At 44.0% G+C, this 14,574-nt stretch overlaps 1 protein-coding gene across 1 annotated transcript in view; it reads left to right on the forward strand.

Moving 5' to 3' along the window:
- Positions 1–14,574, forward strand: part of ALG14 (ALG14, UDP-N-acetylglucosaminyltransferase subunit) — a 44,385-nt gene that overhangs the window by 3,003 nt on the left and 26,808 nt on the right. The window contains exons 2-3 of the mRNA XM_015413353.1: positions 2,175–2,326; positions 10,905–11,027. Of these exons, the coding sequence (XP_015268839.1) occupies positions 2,175–2,326; positions 10,905–11,027 (275 nt within the window). The remainder of the gene's footprint in view (positions 1–2,174; positions 2,327–10,904; positions 11,028–14,574) is intronic.

A 14,574-nucleotide genomic window follows, 5' to 3' on the forward strand; every position in this document is an offset into this window, starting at 1 on the left:
TGCTGAACCTACATTTTAAAAAGTCTGTATGGCCAGTGGACAGTCAGAAACTCTGCTGGGCAAAAGCCATATCTGGCCCCACCCGCTTACTAAAAACACTTGGTGGGTTCCAGGAAAGATGTCGGCAAGTGCCATGTCACCTACAGATGCCATGTTGGGGACCCACTAAATTCAGGCCCATAGCTACAGTGGGGCCTCCCGGGGCCTGGCCCCCCTACTTTCTGCCAAGGCCCCACGATTTGGTATGCAGCCCAACCCCCCTTACTCTCTGGGCCACCCAGAGGACTCCCCGTCACCGCCGCCCCTTCCCTTTCCCCACCAGCCAGCAGCCCAGCAGGCCTCTCCTTGCCTTCCCCCATGGTTGCTGCGGCCGCCAGGGGTGGGCAGGTGCTGGGTTCAGGGCGCCAGGAAGGAGTGGGGCACCAAGGTCCGCAATGGGGGTGGCTCCTCTTTTTTGTCATCCTCCTTGGCCACCTCAGGAGTTGGGACAGCGAGGGGGCCAGCTGCTGCTCCATCAGCAGCAGTGGATAGGAGAAGGCCCCTGTGCGGGCCATGGTGGCAGCGGTGGCTGCTTCCTGGGTCTGTCCTGGCACACAGCAGAATCTGCAGGCATGCAAGGAGCGAGGCCCCCCCCCCCGCTTCCTTTCCTTTCCTTCCCTCCCGTTGCACAGCCTGAAATTTCTCCCACACCTCCTCAGGGGGAAAAAAACAGTGAGGGATCCACGCTGGCTGGCTCTTCCTTCCTGCCAAGCAGCTCTACAGGTGTGAAGGGGGGGACTCACATGCATTTTGCACAGGAAGAGGCGCTTTCTACAGCCAGACCTCCTCCTGTAGATCCCAGCCAAGCGCCGTGTGCAGCATGCCCACCCCGCTCCTCATCCTGCTGCTTCTGTGCACCCTTCTGACTCGCCTGCTGCTCATGGCTCGCAAGCGCCTCTGCTGCTGCTTTGGTGCCTGGGGGCCCACCTGACCTCTCAGATTGCCTGATGCTGAACTGGCCCCTTTGGGGCTTTCTTAGGCAAGCCTTTCCCCTTCCCTCAGGACCTTTTAAGTGAGGATGCTTGAGATTGAATCCGGGGCCTTCTGCATCCAGCCACCACAGGGGAAGACCACCTGGGTCTGGGGCCAGCCAGTGTATGTAAGTTTTTAAAATTTTTATTTCAGTGCTCCCCGACTTATTTAAAGCCCCCCCCCCCAATTTAAAAAATCCTGGCTACGGGCCTGACTAAATTACCCAATTTTATAAAATAATATTGATTAGATTTCTGGATCTGGATTCTGCTGTGCCCTCACTGAAACATATTAAGGACAAATGCGGTGTTCACATATATTATAGACAAATACATTCAGACAGATTTTGAGGATTAAGGACAAAGTGTGTGATTCAGAGAGCCAACTGACATATGCATGTATATAAATATTTATATCTTTAGATTCGCTGATGCAAGCTGAATGTGTAAAATTATGCAACAAACATGCATTGTGTTTGTCGCACCATGAAAGTTTTATTTGTGGTATTTTGCTTTGTGATGGATAATTCAACACATGATGCTTCAACCCTTATTAAAATGAGTTGTTGATTAAAAGTTTTATTAGCCAGTATTTAGATATTGAGAAAACTTAGTTAACCAGTGTTGCCCAGAGGGAAAGCTCTACCACACTCCTGTGGTGCAAGATGACATCACCCTCAGGTACCTCCTTCCCCCTCATCCTGTATCAAGCTGGCCAGGAGCCAGCTCTTCTGATATGCTTCCCAGTTGCCCAGGTCTGGCAGGGAATCCCCCAGACCCCATCTCCTACCCTCAAGAAACTGAGAAGCAAGATGGCAATCCCCATTCCATACGTGCTGGATAACAAAGCTTTACATATGGGTTTTTTAAAAAAGATATTTATACTCAGCTTTTCCCTCCTAACGGGGACTCATAGAGTTTACAACATCGTTTTCCTCTCTTCCATTTTATCCTCACAGCAACAACTTGTGAGGTAGGTGTGGCAGAGAAAAACAGTGGATGTCTGTGGCAGAGTAGGGATCTGAACCTGAGTCCGGCATTCTAACCACATCACCATGCGGGCTCCCATTTTTGAGGCTACTTGTGAAGAAGGTGACTTAGCAGAATCCTGCAATTTGCAAATCTCCCTCAAACTAACGTTGGTTCTTTTCTTTTTTCCCCCAGGAGGGCACACCACAGAAATCCTGAGGTTACTTGGTAGTCTTTCCCAGTCCTATTCTCCTAGGCATTATGTTTTGGCTGATTCAGATAAGATGAGTGAAGACAAAATCCGTTCATTTGAACGAAAAAAAGCAGAGACCTCTCCCAGTTCTTTGGTAAGTTCTCCTATCCGTATTGGTAATAGATGTATTTATATTTTGATTCTGAAGTAATAATTTAAATTGCCTTTGAAAGTATGCTTCTGGGACATTGTATCCAGTGGTATAAACAGCTCCTCCCAACAGATAGTGGGGCATATCCCTCCTAAAATCTGGGTACAGCGCTTTAGTAAGGTTTTTGGGTCACGTGTACCTTCTTTCCCTGTAGTTACATCCCAGTCACAGAGTTCCATTTTAGATACCTCAGACCTCCATGAATGGGCCCCAGTTTCAGAGAAAGAGATCAATGGTATAATTACCTCATTGGCTTCCGGAAAATCACCTGGGGAAGATTTGATCCCATCAGATTTTTATAACGCTTTCCCCACATGGTGGTCATCTGTGCCAGCTGCAGTTTTCACACAAATTAATGGTACAGGTTCAATTCCCTCTGGTTGGAAGCTAAGTACTATTGTTCCCATTCATAAGAAAGGGGACAAACAGATCCACAGAATTACAGACCAATAAGTCTGCTTGACATAGCAGCAAAGGTATACAGTAAATATCTGTTGCTTAAGCTGGAGGATTGGGTCTCTGAGAACCACATAATACATCCCCATCAAGCAGGATTCAGGAAAGGACTTTCCACCATCGACCACTGCCTTACTCTTCACCAATTGGCATAGGCAGGTTTAAATGGCCCCACAAAATCTCTATATGTAGCTTTCATGGACTTGGCCGCTGCATTTGACTCCATTGATAGGAACAACATGGCAAAAATTGGCAGAACTGAATATTGATAAAAGGTTGTTACTCCTGTTACGTGAGCTGCACACAGACATCAGTGCCCAAATTAGAGTCGGAACATCAGGGTCCTTAACTAACAAAATCCCAATACATAAAGGGATGAAGCAGGGTTGTGTGGTGACACCTTTATTGTTTAATTTATATATAAACAAAATTGTTGACAGGCTATCAGGCCCACAGTTCTTTCCACCTATCCTTGGGGAGCATAAAATCTCAATTTTACTTTATGCAGATTACATGGCCCTAATATCACTTACTAAAATCGGGATGAGAAGACTATTGCAGGAACTAGGATTATACTGTAAGGAAGAGGCCCTTAATATTAACTTTGGAAAAACCAAAGTGATGGTCTTTAGGAAAAGGGCTCAAATATCCTCCTGGAGTATACTTGGCAACTCAATAAATCAGTGTAGTTCCTTTAAGTATTTAGGAATCACATTTAGAGAGAATTTGAACTGGAATGTTCATATTGCCACAGTAAGAGCATCTGCGACAAGGATTGTGAGGTCTATTTTGAGGTTTTACTATACTAAGGGTGGCTTTCTTATTGATCCCGTTTTAAAATTATTCAAAAGTAAGGTCATCCCCCACCTTCTGTATGGTGCTGAGGTTTGGGGATGGAAAGAGGATATTCTCACTAGTACTGAAACAATTCAAAATCAGTGTTTTAGGCATATCCTGGCTCTTCCTAAGGGAACGCCAGTTGCCCTGATGAGAGCAGAAACTGGCCTTCCTTCCTTAAGGTGATGACCTCCTCAGTCCTTCAACAAACAGTTCAGATCTTAGAGACTGGGTATTTAAGTGTGATGCTCTGCTAGATAAACAGTTAATCTTGAAATCACAGTCTGCTCCCTGGTTCAAATTGTTTAAGAATGACCATTTTAGATCCTCCTACCTAGTTAGTGTAGATAATCACAACCTGAGAGCAGCCTTCACATCCTTACATTTTGAATCAATGCCAACGGCTGTATTAGCCGGCCGCTACAGTAGAACACCTAAGGAACAGTGCTTTTGTGTTTGCGGCTCTTCTGTTATCGAGGATCTTCCCCATTATATTCTTGAATGCTCGATGTATGCCCAACTGACGTTAATTTTTTTCTTCCGGAATTTCATCAGACTTACGTTTCTACTTAGATTCTGAGAAGATTGTATTCTTGTTAGCTGATTTTGACGCCAACATATCCTATAGAATGTCTTTATATGCTTTGGCTGCAAAGAAAATATGGGCTGACGCTGTTCTTATGGGAACTAATTAATATTGATATTAGCAGATACCTTTTGACTCAATTTTATTCCGATTGTATGGTTTTATTATATCTTAAATTTTACTCTAACCCCTGGTTTGTAATGGCTTATGGCTAAATACAAATCTATTTCTATTCTATTCTTATATTTTGATTCTGAAGTAATAATTTAAATTGCCTTTGAAAGTACGGGGAGAAATGCTATGCTCTGCAGTATTGCCATTTCCATGTTTCATCTTCTATTTATCAAATTTTATATCAACCCTGGTGATCAGTGGGGTGACAGATGTCACAGCCAGATCGCCCTCACATCCAAATTTTGTATCTGTTTGTGACTTTCAAGTCACGACGCCCAGCATTTCTCTCTGTCCCTAACCCTAACCCCTTGTGCCTACAGACTCATATATTACCAAAAAACCCCAACCCAATACTATTTCAGCATTCAAAGGGAAAAGTACATAGAAGGGACAGAAATAATCAAAGGTTTTTAAATGGATGCTGTCAATTTAATACCACGGGTCTATATAAATTTGTTTTATTAAACATACACCACAGACATACAGACAAACACTGACAATACTAAAGACAAACAAAAAATGGGAGCATCCCTTCATACTTTGAGTAAAGAATTTGTTCTCAAATCATAAAACTTATTTCTACACCATATGATCCTGTCCAAATTCTGCACAATATTTAATATAATGTTCTTAACCTCAATTTTGGTTTTAACATGTTTCGATACTTCAGTTCTTCAAACCAGTGATGAAGTCTTGGCCATGTTTCTTCAAATTTGTCCCCTCTGTGTCCTTTCAAGATTAAAGTTAATTTGTCCATTTCAGCACTTCATCCTGTGTTTTGGCTTCTAACATTATTGTATACAATTTCTTTATCAATTTATCATCTGCATACAGCAATATTTTATCTATAATAACTTGGGTTTAAATCGGTGCCAAAAATGCCAGCAAACAAAAGGGGGTTTGTATGGTGGGGGTGTGTGTGGAGGGATGAGGACTGTACTTGGCCCGGGAGGAAGCCGAGTCCCAGGAGCACTGTCAGCACTGCCGGAGCTTCCCTTGGACCTGGCTAGCTGCTGCTGGGGTCTGGAAGGTGATGACAGGCCTGGGGTAGGGCCTCAGGGCCTTCTCCCATGGCGCTGGTCCCAGTGGAGCTGCCACTGCTTCGGGGGCTTGTCTTGCTTGCTTGGATGGAGGACCGAGCTCGGGTGCTGAGCAAAATGGTCTGCTGTGCTGCTGTTTGGCATGTGTGCTGGAGGCTGCCTGTACTCACTGAAGTCCATGGGACTTAATTACAAACAGAATGTCTAAAGTTCCAATTAAATAATAATAATTGTACGCAAAGGAGAGAGATGTGCACACAGCCGCTTTTTTTCTTTTCTTTCAAATTTTCCATTTGGGCCAGCTGCTTGATTCAGTCTTATGTTTTGAAAACTGATAGTGGGTTCCCATCCGTGGCCAAAATGTCAGAGGACTCTAGCCATTTCTTCTGAAGCCACCTGAAACTGCATTTGGGACTTCTGGGGGCCCTTTAAGTGTAGTTTAAGAAATACTGGTATAGCCACTGATGTAATCCTCTAGAAGCTCATATTGTGTTCCTTGTAGATGTCAGCAGATCAAATTCAAAAAGACCATACGTCATAGGATGTAATAGAAAAAAGACAATATATTGACCAGTGGTAACTGCACCAGTGTGCCTACCTGTAGCATTAGGACAGCTGTGATACCAAGACAGTGCCACATTTTGTGCTTTTGTGTTGGCATTACTAGTGGTATAGAGTGAAAAAGGGGGGGGGACCTCTGTAGGAAACCGCAAAAGATACTGAGCACCAGGGGCCACAAAAAAGGGAGGAAAAGGCTGATATACTTGTGTACAAACAAAATATTATTATATAGTGAAAACAGTCCCTATATATACAGTGAGGTATGACCATTAAGGTATTAAAAATTCAGTATATGATACAGTAAATTATGATAATTCGAAAAGTGGAACAATTGATGGTCTGCCATCTAATTAAGACACTGTTTCGATATCTTCTTCAGACTTGTTTCTGTTACAGTCCCGTTGCAAAATGGCCTTGTACAGTTGTTGTAAACTGTCTATAAAAGACAAGAGTCAAAACATTTTCAAGCATGATGCAACATCCAAGCAAATTTATTTACAGTATAAAAATGACACTCTATATCAGCCAAACATAGAGGGAAAAGGGAAACATCTGAAACATATATCTGTAACACATGAAGTATAAACCTATTAGTGAAAACATCATTACAAAGAAAAATGGAAGGATGCAACAAAAAGTTAAAAGAGCTCACACTTAGAATTCCAAAAATATACCTGTGATCCGATTTCTTTCTTTCTTTTTTTTTAAGCCCCCGGAGGGGATTTTTTATTGATTTTTTAAACACTACAAAAACTAGAACAGAAAAAAGGGAAAGGGAAAGCTACATATAAGGGAGAAAGTAAAGAACCCACTACTAACTAAAAACCCAAGAGAGGAGATCTCCAACTAGCTTTTTATACTTCATTCAGACTTTTCATCTTTGTACTTCTTATGAACTGTGTCAATCTTTTAACCCTTTTAACCATCCCCAGTTACATTTAATTGCCCAATAACAGTGCCCCCCATCATCCCCTAGAACCAAAGTTCTCAAAGGCACAATTCAGAGTCCTTCAGCCTTTACTTCTTCGTCTCTCTCTTCCGCAGTTTGTAGGAACTTTTCGGGGCTGATGCCCCCTGCTCAGACAAAGAGTCCTCACCAGACGAACCAGTTTCCAGCTTTCCACTGGACTTATCGTCCTCTTCTTTTTTCTCGTCCTCTGGCCTTCCCAGCTGCTCCTTTAGAAACTCTTGAGCTTTAAGAACAGAGTCAATCTTGACCTTCTTCTCCTTGATCTTGAATATTACTCCTTCTGGAAACAGCCATTTATATCCAATTGAGTTTGTTTGGAGGAAAAACACAAGTTCTTTGTATTTCTTTCTGCGTTGTCTTACTTCAAATGGAATATCCTTTAGCGCTCTGACAGCATTCTCCCCCACCTTCAGGGGTGTCGCAGCAACTGCTTTCAGGATAGCATCCCTGACGTGCCTCTTCGAGAATCTTACTACAATTTCCCCAGGCAGATTATTTTTCTTTATGTATCCTGAATATGACCTGTAGGCCACATCCATGTCGTTGAGTAGCAAGTCCGCCTTTATATCTGCTACTGGGGCAAGTAGCTCACTCATAAGTTCTTTAAGATTCTCTCCTCTTTTCTCTGGCACCCCTTGGAAGCGCAGGACCATATTAGCCTTATCCATTTGCACTTGCAGCATCTGATCTTCCAAAGATACAGTTTTCTTTTCCAATTTTTGCACTTTTTTCCTCACTACCTGCGTTGTCTCAGCCATTTCCTTTACTTTCTCAGCATCCTGCTTCATTACTTGAATCAAATCCGTTATTTGCGTTTGTTGAGCAGTAATGCTTGTTGTCACAACTTGCAGCTGCTTTTGTTGTACAGTAATATTCGCTGTTACCACAGACATCTGTTCTTTAAAGACATTGAGCTGTTCCAGCAAAGGGCGCATGACCTCTGTCATCGCCTTCGTCGTCTCACTGCTGATTTCCTGTGCTTGACCCGGCTAGCTTCACTTGTACCATCAGGTCTCTCGGCTGGACGGACCACTGGAGCAAGGGGGAGCCTCGATTCTCTGGCATTCGGCCTGAGAAGAGGCTACCCCCTCAAAGTTCCTTGGCCAGGTGCCCTTCCCCGGGCTCCTGGGGGGAGTTTACGAGCCTGCTCATCCCCTCCGTCCGCCAGAGCATGGAGACACCCCTGGGAGGTGAGTCCGTGAGCGTGCCGCCATTAACCGGAAGTCGCAATCCGATTTCTTGTGTACGGTTCCAATAATCTTTCATGTACAGTTCTGATAACGAACAGGCCAAGGTAAATAAGAATTGCATCAGTCCTGCTTACTATTGGTATGCCAGAGTCTAAACACAAGCGCTTGCATAAGAAGTTCTAATATTGGACTATTACACACAAACACAAACTCTGTATCTTGTCTCAGGCTTTTCCTCACTGCAACTTTGCCAACAGCTCTACTTTAATTACTTTAGCTAGGATATAATCAATTCAGCTTAGTTGATAAGGGAAAGATAAGTTGGGTGGGCAAATAAGTATTTCTTCAATCTTTTTCTACACAGCAAAATATCAGATAGAAGTGTGGGGTTTAAGTTGATAGGATCTTTAGACATGCACATTTTAACATACATCTGTTTTCTTTTAAGTACCTAACAAGTTCTATGTAACCAAAACTCAGGAGAATGAAAGCTGTGTTTCACTTGGATGTGCTTCTGAAAGCTTGAATTTTTGTTGTTGATACACGCTTTAGGGCTTTTCCCCCTGCTGGACTTTCAGGCCAGACTTATCTCCACTAACCATCCTTTAGAGTATAAGGTTGCTTTTTTCTTTAGCTGTCTGATCTCATTGCTATCAAATGCTAAAAGTTATGAGTCAGCTGAGATCTCAGGGAGTTGATCCGTGCTGCAGTTCCATCTAACATTTCAAAGATGGAGCTTTTGTTCCCAGTGAAGACCACACAATTTTCCGTTCTTTTTTCGTACTGTACTCTATGGCAATGGAAGGCACACACACAGTTGATCAAACAATATTATCTGAACACCATGAAATGGACATTTTTGAAAAGCACTATTCAGAGTTGTTATTTAGGTTTATAAGAGAATTGTCACTCAAAGACTCATACCTATAGTTATTACTTTAAAAAAACACCATATAGTTTTAAAATCTGGCGCACCTTTGTAAAAATTATCAAAAGGTCGTGCAATCAATGTTACTAAATAATCAATTAAACATTGCAGCCTCAATTTGTAGCTTGTCCTCTCACATTACTTGGACAGATGACAGTCATCCCAGCCAATATTCCCTCTAAGCTGTGGAGTCTTGTATGCAAAAAATTCTACTTTGTGAACTACTGGCATTAAAGTTGTGAGCGAGTGATTTGGCTACTGCATCAATTAGTTTGCTCTGGAGCCATCCTTCCTGAGCTAAGACAAAAATGTGTGAGCCAGAGGCTAAAAAACTGAGCTACCTCACACTAACTAACTCAGCTTAGAGAGAACACTGATCCACTAGGGAGCTCTTTTCCTTAGTCATATTCAGAAACCTTCAACCCTATTTTGACAAGTGTTTGCTTTGTACTCAGCCCTTTGGCTAAGGATTTTTTGGGAAGGGGGCCTTGGGGGCCCCACCAGCCAATTAAATCAAAGTTAATTAAATTAACTATGATTTAATTGGTAGAACTCCTAAGGGAGCACTGCATACACACCCAGGCTCCAGGGTAAGGCGGGGTAATGCCCAGTGGCCGCAGCTTCCCTCCCCACCCCCCTGCAAGGGCAGGTCTTCCCTGCAGAGCATCTGGCTCCCTCCTTCCCTAAGGAGCCCTAGTTTCCCCTCCCGCAGCAGCGCAGCACCAGGGACAGCCTGACTCCCACCCATGGCTCCTTCCCGGGCTGGCCACGAAGGTGCTGCGTGCAAGCTCATTGGTGCACTGGAGCACAGTTGAGCACGTCTGGCCTGGGCCAGAGGAGCCAGCCGCCTGCCTTGCCTGGCTTACTTGCTGCTGGATGGTGATGCAGCGAGTGTCTCGTGGAAGCCCAAGAAGGAGGCTTCTCCCAGCTCCTTTCATGTTCGCTGCCTGCCCATGCTGCTCTTTAGCCCAGGCTGGCCACCATTTGTGCTGCCCTCGTCCTCCCTGCCAACAGGCAATGGGGGGAGGGGGCCCATGGGGAGGGGGAGCCAAGGCTCGGGGAGGGCCCATAGAAACCACTAGGGGGCCGGGCCCCGTGGTAGCTGCGGGCCTGTTTGTACTTGAGGAGATGACTGTGACTCAGCTTGAGAATCCCTGGTCAGAGTGCTGTCCTAAAGTGATGCTGAAAGGGCAGGGGTACCCTGCAAACCACAGTTATAGCAGCAACCGTCTTATATTTGAAGTCCTCGGACTCATTTTCCTCTTTGTGCTCTGCTGTGAACAATGTGTCTTTTTGTCCACCAGGTGGGGCTCTAAGTTAACAATTTGTGGTTCACATATTCTGAACTGCAGATTTGAGGAGTGCTATTCAAAAAGGAACATTTGAGCGGTGCTATTCAAAAAGGAACAAAAAATAGTGATGCTCATTTACATTGTTTGATTTATGTTGTGCATATATGCTACCATGAGCCCTAGGGGTGTTTGTACCGCCTTAGTTCTTGTGTACTTTTCAAGGTTTTTAAAGCTGGTTGGTGCTGGATATTGCTTCAGAAAAATTACTGAGAAGCTCAGAAGGCTCAGTTTCCTCTTCTGGAACATAGAAGAAAGGTACAGTCTGAATCCATTCAAAGCACTAAGCCTGATCAGTGCAACCTTCTTTGGCATCTGAACCACGTGTATCAATGGGAGTGGTTGTAGCTCTGTAGCAACAAATAAAAGGTAGCCACATCCTGGAAGCCTGAGCTGTAACGATTCTGCTGTGTCCATCTTGTTTTCCAAGTTCACCCTCAATCGCATTCCCAGAAGCCGGGAGGTCCGTCAGTCATGGAGCTCTTCGGTGCTAACAACCATCCGTTCCGTCGTTTATTCTCTTCCTTTGACCTTCAGACTGAAGCCAGACATGGTATGTAAAACAACTTCTGTCCACAGAGTTACTATGAAGGAGTGGCATGCGTTTTCAAATGAAAATAACTACTTGGAGGCAATAAGTCTTTGGAACTTTTATGTATATGCTGTGAACCAATTCTTGTACACATAGAAGGAACATGTGTATGTTAAAAAAAGATAGTTGGCCAGTCCCTGCAGAGACTTTTTTCCTTTGTCCAAGTCCCCCACCTCTTAAGCATAGCAATTATCAGCATTTGAGGCCTGGTATAAATGTAGAACCAGGCATATTAACAAGTAGACTTTGATTTGACTACCATCATTTTATTTATTTATTTTATTTTTGACCCTGCCCTCCCAGCCAAGGCTGGCTCAGGGCAGCTTACACAACAAAATAAAATTCCAACAGTACAGCATACTGTTTAGAACGGGGGTGTAAGAAGTGCCTGTGACCCAGTTTAAATGTGATGCCAGCTGTACGAACAGGTGACTTTTGTAAAAAACAAACAAAAATCACAGCATCATAAGAGGAGCTCTGCTGGATCAGGCCAGTGGTCCATCTAGTCCCGCATCCTGTCTCTCACAATGACCAACCAGTGGCCCTGGAGGGCCAGCAGTCAGGGCACAGAGACCAGGTCTGTGGTCCAGACTCTGGCCCTGAAGTTGCCTTCTAGCAATGGAATTCAGCAGTTTACTATCTCTGAATGTGGAGATTCCCATTAGTCAGCTTGATTAGTAGCCATTGGTAGACCTAGCCTCCATGAATCCCATTCTCTTTTAAAGCAATCTTATGTGTATAGCCCTTACTATATCCTAGTGGCAGCAGATTACACAATTTAATTACTCACTGAGTGCAGAAGTACTTTTTGTCTGTCCAGAATCTGTTGTCTAGCAACATCATTGGGTTCAAGCCAGGCCTAAGAAATAAGCTGCAAACATCATCCTTACAAATATGCTTGGCTAAAATGGCCGTATGCCCCTGCTAGGATTGCCACCCATTATTCTGGGACACACACCCCCCTTTTTTTTCCCAGCTGCTAAATGAGTTTTTGTTTGGGGAGGGGATATAAACAATATAAAATCCGTTTAGTTTAAGATCCTGGAAATGGTGCATGAGGTAAAAACAATTAGAAACCAAACAGAACCACTTATTATCAATTTAAAATCCTAGCAGCAATAACAATATTGAAGCAATAAAATGAACTGCCATTCTCCTTCCCTTTTAGCTGACCAGGACTCTTACGGAAACAAAGGAGAGGTCTTTATGAACCCACCGCCACTGCCCCTCCTCCCTAGACATCGATTTTTCTTTTTTCATTAAAGAGGGCATAAAAGGCCTTTTATCTAAATTTAAATAATCAGCCTTCCTGAGAGGGAGTGCCCTGGGACATCTCCTTGTGTTAAGCTGGTGGTTTAGTTTAATTAGCATCAATTGTATTGAGTTTCCATTATGAGGGAAATTATCTGGAAAATCAAACAGAGCTGCTTGGTATGTTGCTGAAGGAGCTGATGTGGAAAAAGTCTTAGGAGAAAGGGTAACACGCAGTAACTTGATTGTACCTTAAATCAATCAGTCCTTTGTTTATTGGAGAACGCTGTTGTGTCATTTGTCACAGAACAAATGAGAACAGCAGTGACAATGTTTGCTCATCTAGTGAGAGTTTAACTCGTGTATTATTGTTTAGTTTTTCTCGTGAAGCCAAGCGGTACTGTGGCATTGACCAAGTGCTGTGTAGACTTTGCACTCAAGTCTTCTTTGCATGTTTTTTGAAGGTGGTGACAGAACGCCATCAGCCTGTAGCTGCAAAGTAGATTTGCTGATGAGAAGCAAAACCATGCAGCTCCTAGCACATTATTTAGTTTAAAAGTGCAACAGCTGCCCTTGGATTTCTAGTAGTCTCCACAAGCTTATTTCAGACATAACTAAAGATGTGAAGGCCTGGGGGAGAAATCAGGAAAAACCCAACAACAGCGTTTTTCAGATAGTAAAACAGGCGAACACTGGGGGAAAAGTCTTCCTACGAAATATTTTGTTTTCTTTTGGAATCAGTGAAATGGTTTTTAAGACAAGGTTTTAGTCACACAGGCATGAAGCGTGAACATTTTTATGTAAGACAAACTACAGCATTGGTTAACGAGAATTCCTACATATATGGCAGACAATACAGTATTTCAGGGATACATTTATTGTTTTGTCAACATTTAATATGCTATAATGAATTTGTACACTTTAATAATAATGCATTATCACTATTTTCAGTGGTAGAGAGTTTAATTTGATATCCAGATATGTCACCAGTCCTATTTTATGGTATTGATTATGCCCAAATACACTTTCTTTTCTTTACTACAATTTTGTTTTCGTAATTTAATCGTCTGAGTTTAAGTTTGATAGAAGTAAGAGCACAGGCTGGTCTACTCAGAATTCTCCTCAGCTCTGTTCAGTGGGGCTTAACTGAAGGAAAATGTTCTTAGGATTGCACTATAAATACTGCATATCTTTGAATATCCCCCCCAAATGTCTTTCATTTTTTTCAAGGGAAACCTTTTATTCCTGGCTTTAGAATTTCTGGAAATTTTACATCTTGAGATATAACAAGCGGAGGAACCTGTGGGAAGCTCATGGGGAGACTCCCTCCGTGGCTCCTGCTTTCTCTGCCTTCCTCCCAGCCCCTCCTGGGAGCCCCTCTCCTACCAAAGCATCTTGAGGGTAGCTAGGCAGCTTGTTTTTTAGGGGGGGTTAGTTTTCCTGCAACTTTGGGGATTCGTGAATAACTGTCATTTATTTTAACTGGTTTGTAGAAAAATCCTATTTCTCTATGCATGGCCTTGTTTTGCATGTGCAAAAGGTCCCAGCTTCCATCTCTGGCGTCTCTAGTTTTAAAAGGATCAGGTAATGGCCGTGTGACAGTGTTCTGCCTGAGACCCAGGAAAGCTGTTGCCAGTCAGAGCATACAGTATTAGTACTGAGTATCCAGTGGTCGAGTCACAGAAGAGAGCTTAGTGCCTTCAGCATGGTATAAGCATGGTCAGTGGAGCCCTGACCGGGATAACCCAAGCTAGCCCGATCTTGTCAGGCCTTGGAAGCTAAGCAGGGTTGGCCCTGGTCAGTATTTGGATGGGCGACCACCAAGGAATACCAGGGTCGCTGCATAGAGGCAGACAGTGGCAAACCACCTTTGAATGTCTCTTACCTTGAAAACCCTATGGGGTTGCCATAAGTCGGCTGCAACTTGATAGCAACAAAAAGGTTCTAGCAGCCTGGGACCCATGCTGAGCCTGGCAGCTCTGTCAGCCTGTGAGCTGTGATGGAGCCCCAGAGGGGTGATGGGCCTGGTGGCAGCTGCAGTGGAGACTGGGCCCAGTGGTGGTGGTAGAGCCCGGGAACCACAGAGGCCCAGTGGTGGTGGTAGAGCTTGGGAACCACAGAGGCCCAGTGGTGGTGGTAGAGCTTGGGAACCACAGAGGCCCAGTGGTGGTGGTAGAGCCCGGGAACCACAGAGGCCCAGTGGTGGTGGTAGAGCGTGGGCACCACAGCGGACCGATGGTGGGGGTGAAGCCGCGCA

Source organism: Gekko japonicus, unplaced genomic scaffold (assembly GCF_001447785.1).
Source record: "Gekko japonicus isolate JY-2015 unplaced genomic scaffold, Gekko_japonicus_V1.1 scaffold70, whole genome shotgun sequence".
NCBI classification, from domain to species: Eukaryota; Metazoa; Chordata; class Lepidosauria; order Squamata; family Gekkonidae; genus Gekko; species Gekko japonicus.